At 33.8% G+C, this 8,173-nt stretch overlaps 1 protein-coding gene across 2 annotated transcripts; it reads right to left on the minus strand.

Annotated features, from left to right (window-relative positions):
* Positions 1–419: 419 nt before the first annotated feature.
* On the minus strand, positions 420–7,004 carry LOC120275673 (protein PSK SIMULATOR 1-like). Of its 2 annotated transcripts, XM_039282334.1 has the most exons (14): positions 6,901–7,004; positions 6,559–6,738; positions 5,981–6,323; positions 5,305–5,630; positions 5,037–5,129; positions 4,867–4,957; positions 4,064–4,157; positions 2,888–2,985; positions 2,334–2,403; positions 2,111–2,214; positions 1,729–1,845; positions 1,532–1,608; positions 1,379–1,423; positions 420–1,290 (listed from the first exon to the last, which is right to left on the minus strand). In XM_039282334.1, exons 3-14 carry the CDS (start codon positions 6,275–6,277, stop codon positions 762–764), a joined length of 1,941 nt encoding a protein of 646 aa, XP_039138268.1. In that variant the 5' UTR covers positions 6,278–6,323; positions 6,559–6,738; positions 6,901–7,004; the 3' UTR covers positions 420–761. The 2 variants fall into 2 exon arrangements, with proteins under 2 accessions (XP_039138268.1, XP_039138270.1); XM_039282336.1 differs by lacking the exon at positions 6,901–7,004 and having other exon boundaries at positions 6,538–6,798.
* Positions 7,005–8,173: the final 1,169 nt, after the last annotated feature.

Raw genomic sequence — 8,173 nt, forward strand, 5'->3', positions numbered from 1 at the left:
AGTATCCAAACACCACTTAATTTGATTTCCTACATAATACTAAATTCTATAAGAACGATCACCATATCTATGGAATAATAGCACCTAAACAGATCCTAAGTTTACCCTCACTCTATTTTTTTAAGCAAACACTCTACCTTGAACATGGTTTATTGTAATCAATGATCTTAGGTTAAACTTTCCACTTTTTCAAAAAAAATTAAATTAAATTAATAAAAATTAAAAAGGTTAGACCTTCCACCACAAAGTGGCTTCCACATAATTCAGAGGAAAAAGTCCATAGTCTGAAAGCATTAACAACCTGGATGGATTATTGTAAGCATTTAGCCAACTTGCTCCAGTGGATACAGCTTGAACTTGAATGGCCTGTAACTTTCATGGTCAAATGATTAAGAAAACAATCAATCCCACAAATAAAATTGATCAAGGGGAAATGCCCAAGTTTCATTCACAGAACTTCTCATACCTATACACACAGCAAAACAAACACAAAATGGCTTGGAATTGGATTGTTAGTGCAAACTAACATGCTAGCCTAGCCTTGGACATGCACATACAAAATACATACCACTACTTCTCCATTCAATCACCTTTTGCATATCATGGCGGGAAAAAAGTCCTATAATACAAAACAACCATGATTCCACACCCTTATCAATAGGTACAAAAACCATTTTCATTTTTTTACACTACTCATCTCCTTGAGACCAGTGACAATGCTCCTCCAGTTTGGTGATAATCTTGCTGCTCGAACACTTGGTTTATTGTTTCCTAAGAGTATCGACTCTATCAATCGCATCCAATGCTTTTATCCTGTCAATATCAAAGTCAATAACGGGCAACATGGATGGCCTTCTAACGGGCAACAACTCTTTGTTGCTTTCACTGGACGGGGAGTGACTGTTGCTCTTCGTCAACCTGCTATTCTCATATATTCTTATCTTCGAGATGTCAAACTCCTGGCTCTTGCTTATTCCTGGGGTTAGCTTTCTGAAGTTGACATCCCGTAACATTTCTTTGTCTTCCTGTGTGAGTGTCGATGACGGGGTCGTAGGTTTGCTATTGTTCATGGGAGATGAGAGTGTTGCACTATTTTGTGACGGGGATCGAACAGGTGATTTGATGGGAGACCTGAAGCCCCCATTGGAGGATTTAGAGAGGCTGATGAGGTGGTGAAGCAATACAACCAGATCAAGTATGTATGCCTCGGTTCTTGCCTTGTCTGCATGGTGAAGTGTCTCTATCGTAAGCAAATCGGTTTGCCCCGCAGGCTTTTGGTTTGGATCGGTCCTGACAGTCATACAGCAAGTATCATCCTCAGAATCATTTGGGAAATAAAAGTTTTTGAATTAATGATAAAAATAAATTAGGTACCAACCCTGTGTTCGCCCACTCCCCGACCCAACCGAAACCATGGTGTGCTCTAACATAATCACGTAACAGGAACAAGAAAGAGAGAAAATGACATCAGGAAAGTGAAGAACTTCAAATAATTAGTAGATGAATTCGTTTTTATGGATAGCTTTATTACTTGGTCGTGTTATTAGCAATTGGAACAAGCCATCTCAATGTCTTCTCCATTTCAGATTTGATTAGAGGAATGGTCAGCTGTAGGTGTACAAGTAAAGCGAAAAAATTCACAACAAGAAAAAAGAACAAATGAAGAGGATTCACAAAAAATGGAATCTTGTCTGATAAAAACAACAAAGTTTTGAAATTAAATAATACCTCGTCTTGGGCCTGAAAAGAGATCACCCTACTACGCAAAGCACCTTTTACACTAGGTGGCAAACCTTGATATAATGTATCCCTTGAATTTGGTGGGATGGAACATGATCGAGAAACCTGGTCAAAATTTATAGTTCCTCAGAATAAACCCTAATCACATCATTCAAGATTGGAAGTGAAATAATAAAAAGGGGGAAAAATACACTAATTTTGTTGTTAAGCAAAATACAGGAGGAAAGATAAAATTGCAAGCATGTTCTTAAGCATCAAACAAAATGGAAATGATTCACATTGCTCTTTCTTTTGTATCAACAGAGAAAAGATAGTTTGTTAACTTTCGAGTATGCAACAAAAAAAAGATTGACTTTCCACAAGTACTCACAAGAGTGTCGATCTGTGTGATGATATTTGCATAATGAAGTGAAAGGCCAGCTGATCCCAATCTTTGGTGGGTGTTGAAAGATCCTTTTACTGGTTTATCTCCATCTACAGTTTAAAATGAACAAAATTATTTTAGTTATTCAACTGCAATCCTTGTCGCAACCATGCCAGAATTGTTGCCATTTCTTTCATGGTCAGATTAGTGGTAAGAAGTGGTCAAATACCAGCAGTTACAAAAGCATCACGAATCTCCAAATGTAAGAAGTGAACAATATCCACAAGCTTCTCCATGACCTACAATGAAGAAGTTTTTAGCGATCTTGTTTTTTCTCATTTCGCTAGAATACTGCCATAAACCAACTCAAGTTTAAAAAGAACTGATTTAAATATAGTTTCAATCAGTAAGGTGAATAAAAACATATTCAACAAAGTAACTCAAAATAACCATAATAGAAACTAATCAATACAAACTATACGCCATTCAAAATTCTTGATGGATTCATGATTGTTATGAGACTCAACAACTGCAACCAAAAGGCGATGAGAGCATAAAATAAGGCATAAGAATCAAATACGCATCTAAAAAAAATAAACACTATTAACAATGAAATTAGCATTCTGTGATTCCAATGATGCAATTTCTTACATAACATACACTTTGAAACAAAAAACTTCAGCTACCAGTGTAAATGAAGCATTTGCATGGAAGGGGAAATGACCAAAATGATAAATGAAGCACTTACATAAAGGAAAAATTGCAAAGCAATAACCTACCTACCTCTTCCAAATTCTTGGACCAGAGTGATTTTTTCTTTAAACTTTTTACATTCTTCTTTTGGCTCTTCAATTCTTGCCTTAAAATTTGAAGATTTTCACCTAATTGTCAATGAAAAACAATAATGGCAAAGACAATCACAATGATGAATGTTATATGCCAACAGTTTCAATAACATTATATTCAAAATGTACAAGTACTAAATCTGGACACAGCTATGGAGCATGGCCATGGTGGCATGACATGGACACAGCAATTTTTTAAAATTGAAGACCCAGGTACGGTACGACACTGATAATATATATGTATATGTATATATATATATATATATCTTTTCATGTAAAATATTCATCGTAAATGTAAATAATTATATTTTCTATTCAAATATAAGTAAACTAACACAAAATTAAAAACAAAAAAAAAACAAAAAAAAAAAAAGATATAATGCTTTGCAATTTGTTACTTATAATGCTTTACACTTGATAGCTGAAGTTTGTTACTCATAATTATATTTGACTAACAACTAGATAATATAAGGATACTAGATAATTAAAAACTTTGTTATATATTTTCGCAAAATATATGTGAACAAGTTGTTACTTGTGTGGTACACGCTGTGTCCATGGCGTGTCCATTTCAAACACCAGTATGACACCGATACATCAAGCAAAATGTCGTGTATGTGCCTCATGGCTGGACAGACACTTATTCTCATTCATATAATACGTGCACCCAACAAATATTGTGATGTAGATCAATAGTGCCTTTTGTGAAATTAAAAGCACAAGCTTTATATCAGATACTTGATTTAAGTAAGAGCAGTTCATCTTGGGATTGACTAAGACATGAGCTACCAGATAATGTCCTGACTCCTGAGTTAATCTTAAAGACTCTGATACAAATCACAAACTAATGAATGTCATTCTCGACAATTGTGACATGCTCATTTTAGCCAAGGGAAATACAGACATGAAAAGGGCGCCATATTTAACACTTCAAAAATGAGTCATCAATCAGGGCATGACCATTTATTGAACAGAGAAAATTAAACCCTAATCCATCAATTATTTATGTCGGGATTAAGACTTAGTAGTTATTGACAAAGAATAATTATTTCAGCATATGGAAGAAGAATAATGAAATTGTTAAATGTCATGGATGGCAATGAGAAGAAGGAACCTCTTTGACTAGCATTTTGATTCTCATCTTCTTGTTGTTTCCGATTATAATCTTGTTCAAATCGATCCAACGCATGCAACTCATGGTATAATTCCTGAAAGATCATAATTTTTAATTAGTTCAAGATAAAATTTGCTTGGGGGAAAATAGCATAAATGAGAAAAATAAAATACACAAGCTCAAAAGCTTTGACTATTTGAACACAAAACATGTAAGCATCAGATACATATACCATCAGTAATTTTCAAGTTTCAAAATGGAAGTACTCAGGAAATTAAGTGTGAAAGAGATGTATTGCAGAATATAATATATTTTTGCTATTTCAGCAAGTGGTACAAATTTAATTGCAGAAGGCAAAATCAGTAGCAGCAATTTCTTCATGAGCTTGATATGCTCAAGAACATACGTGGATTTTTCTAGTCATATATGCATAGACAAAGTTAAAGGATTGATCTTGACACAGCGGTCAGACTAGACGAACAAAAGCCAGTAAAATTGGAAATTCTAAGTACACAAAAAGGCATCAAGAACTGTCCAATATTGAAATGCATAATGGTTGAGCTAGTTATTGTGTCCATAATGAATATTTATTTGACATAAGTTATTATTTCTGAGTCTGAAATAAATCTAGGGCATGTTTCTTGCATTTCATGCAGCACCGGTGCGTACCATTTTAACTAGATGGACACAAATATTAACCTACACACTAAATCAACAGTTATCTTTAAATGAGAAAATGTGTGTAATAATTGTAAGAAGGCCACTGAGATTTATATATCAATAAAAAAACAAGGTAAACTCACAGCTGTAAACTGAACAAGGGTCAAAAGTTGCTGCATCACAACTGGTGCCTCTTCTTTCAACTGTTTTTGAGATGTAAGTTCTGACCCTAGTCTAACATAGCCAAGTAAACATACATATGTGAAAATTTCTGTGGGAAAAACCGGAATAAATAAATAAGATAAATCTTTACTTGTCGAAATAGCGGCTCAAACTGTGCCATTGAGGATCTTTACAACGATTCCCAAAACGAACAATCTCTCCTGAAAATATTTTCAATTCCTCCCTGAAAAATAGAGACAACTAAGATTGTGGATATACAGTGTCTCTACTGTACTAGGAATTAGTGGTTAGTGAAAAAACATTTGGAAGCAGCAATATAAAAATCGACAAGTTATAATCTTCAAATTGGATTTCTTTAATTTCTTTTCTTTTTTCTGAGTCAAGTTTATATAACATACCTTTTGTCAGAAGCAGCGATTCTGAGTAACTCATCCATATCTTTGGAAACTAAATGTTGCACACCTTCTGATGGAAGAACCACTTCTTTTAAATGTTTTATGTTTTCTTTCGAAAGAGATTGCATGAGATTGGCACCTTTAACAATTGTGTTGGCAACCTCAAAAGCAAGAATAGCTATCTTATTGCCTTTGGTTGATGTTCCTGACCCGAATCCAACATTAGGGGTCAGACTTGTCACACTACTTCCAAGTGTATCCAAAACCTCAACTGCCTTACCCAGCCCAAGAGTACTAGCCTTGCCCAACAGAGAGCTCACTTCCGAGACCTGTAATATGACAGAGTTGTAAATCTCGATCTTGCGACCCTTCCTTTTAAAAACTCCATCAACATGTTGACAGAAATGTGAAAGAATAAACCAGGTAAACCAGATGGCAAGATCAGTAATTCAAATATAGCAATTGCATAACAACAAAAACCTTCAGAGACAGAACTTTCTCATGCTTCTAAATAACACAAGTCAAGTTAATTACTGAGTCAAGGAATATTTGCAAACAAATAGTGTTTTCACTTTCACTCATACAACGAATCACAAGGAATTCAATCATCAAATCACATTCTGAGCAACACAATTGTCAGAACAGGACATTGAAAAGCAATCAAGAACTATGAACTCACCTTAGTTGGCTTCGACTTTTGTGACAGGGATCTAGAAAGCTGTGGTTCCCTCATCTCCGTCGCAACACCGGTTGGAGTATTCTCACAGCCGGCCATCATTCGATCAGAGAAAGAAAATGGTTGATCAGTAAACCTCTTCTTCATGGTCTCCTTCTCTGGAGGTTTCATCATACTGGTTTTCACCTTCATATTTGACTCATAATTCACAGACTCATGATCTCTAAGACCATCAACATTGAGGGTACTATCACTCGGAGACTTATCCACTGCTGATCTTTTAGAGCAAATCCCTCCCATTTTCAAGATATCTTTATGAACAACTTCTCAATTCTTCATTCCATTCCTACATACAAAATTTTTTTAACAAAAACGATCTAAACTTTGCCATGAAAACCATGAACCATATTTACAAATTTCAGAAACAAACAAATCCCAAAAGGAAAATAAACACAAATAAATAAAAAAGAAGAACAGGAAGTGAGAATCAGACACCAATAAAAGCACAAAAGATCCGATTTTTCCAAGCGAAAGCAAAAGAAAACCAAGAAAAAACTCACAAATTTGAAGAGAATCCAAACCTCAAGGGGCTAAATGAAAGCAGTCCATCTGTCGAAGGGATCAGCGGATCCAGAGATCAAAAGGATGACCAAGATGCAAACTTTCACATCGGGGCTGGGTCACGAGAGGATTGGAATTGGAATGGGCGAGAGAAACGAGAGGAAGAGAAGCAGGAATGAGGAGCTTTCTCTGCTGTTTCTCTGCAAAGAGATAGAGTGAGAAAGAAGAGAGAGAGAAAGAAAGAAGACAGAGTCCACCCTCAAAAAATTATAAATAAATAAATAAGACCGGAAAAAATAGAAGTCAAGTCCTACAAAACACACACACACACAAATACAATCAAAGGGCTGAACTAGTCAAACCTCAAAAACCATCTTCTTCTTCTTCTTCTTCTTCTTCTTCTTCTTCTCTCTCTCTCTCTCTCTCTCTCTCTCTCTCTCTCCCTCACACGCAGACACAATTTTCAGCACTTCAGTTTTTTATTACTTTTCAATATATCCAATAAATCCTTTTATTCTAAAAAATAAATTTAAAATACTAAAAACTCTGTATATTTTTGGCATATAATCCCTTTAATTTTTCCATTTATATTTTAATAAAATATTAAAAATAATTTTGGCAAATATTGTAGTAAGGAATGCAGGACAACATCAAAGGTGAGTGCACCAATACAAATATGAAAAATCTGAGTTCACCTCCTTAAGCATAAAAATAAGGTATAGGTGGTTTTTTTTTATAATTTTAATTTTATTTAAATTTAAAAGTAAAAGTTTTGAAAATCATGGATGATGTTTAGGGAATTTGATAAATTTAGATGACTTTTTGAAAGATTGAAAGAGTTATGGAGACTTGTTCGTTGGTTTATCTTTTATTGTGATTAAATTAAGGGCAAAGTAAATGAAAGAACGAATTAAGGTGGGTCAAAGTAAGCCACTCTTTATTTTGAATAATTTTTTTTTAATTTAATAAATAGAAATGAATGTTTCCAAAACCTCACCCTTTTTGACCCCTCAATGATGTGGGGGTGTGGGAGAGAAAACTGAAGTTGATCAGTGTGGGTTTGTTAGCTTCAATCTGAGCTTTGCTCACTTGTGAACTTTTTAAAAAATTTATTGATGTTTTTGAATAAAAATAAGTAAAAAAAAATGTATAATGAGAAAATGGATATTAATAAGAACTCATTCTGAAGCTTTCCAAAATATAATGACCATAAAGGAATTCAAAAAAATTAAATGGCAAAACTTTCTTGATATTTTAAGAAAGTGATGTTAATATTTTGGTCATTTTAATATGGTAAAAACATTTTCATCAATTTAAAACGTCACACTATATTTAGTAATTTTGTTAACCTTATGTTGTCTATTTAGAAACAAAATTTTAGTCATTTTAAATAATAAAGACATTTTCATCATTTTTTAAAAAAAATATATAGGCATTTTGATTAATTAACTATTTTGGTATGAAATATAAATATGGGTATAATACAGAAAGATATTTTAAAATATTCGAATTATAGAAAAAGTGGGTGAATAGTTGTGATTTATATGATATTTTTCAATTCTTATTTTTTATGGTAAGACGAAGCCTATGGGCATCTTACATGCCAAAAAAAAACATTAATAATATTTCACAATA

The sequence above is a fragment of the Dioscorea cayenensis genome, chromosome 14, assembly GCF_009730915.1.
Source record: "Dioscorea cayenensis subsp. rotundata cultivar TDr96_F1 chromosome 14, TDr96_F1_v2_PseudoChromosome.rev07_lg8_w22 25.fasta, whole genome shotgun sequence".
Classification (NCBI taxonomy): domain Eukaryota; kingdom Viridiplantae; phylum Streptophyta; class Magnoliopsida; order Dioscoreales; family Dioscoreaceae; genus Dioscorea; species Dioscorea cayenensis.

Excerpts from the sequence above, each read along its gene's own strand:
- LOC120275673 (XM_039282334.1), bottom strand. The coding sequence starts at position 6,277 with ATGGGAGGGATTTGCTCTAAAAGATCAGCAGTGGATAAGTCTCCGAGT. Across the intron at positions 5,631-5,980 it reads AAAAGTCGAAGCCAACTAAG|GTCTCGGAAGTGAGCTCTCT; the intron begins GTGAGTTCATAG and ends GTCATATTACAG. Across the intron at positions 1,609-1,728 it reads CTTTTCAGGCCCAAGACGAG|CTGACCATTCCTCTAATCAA; the intron begins GTATTATTTAAT and ends GTACACCTACAG.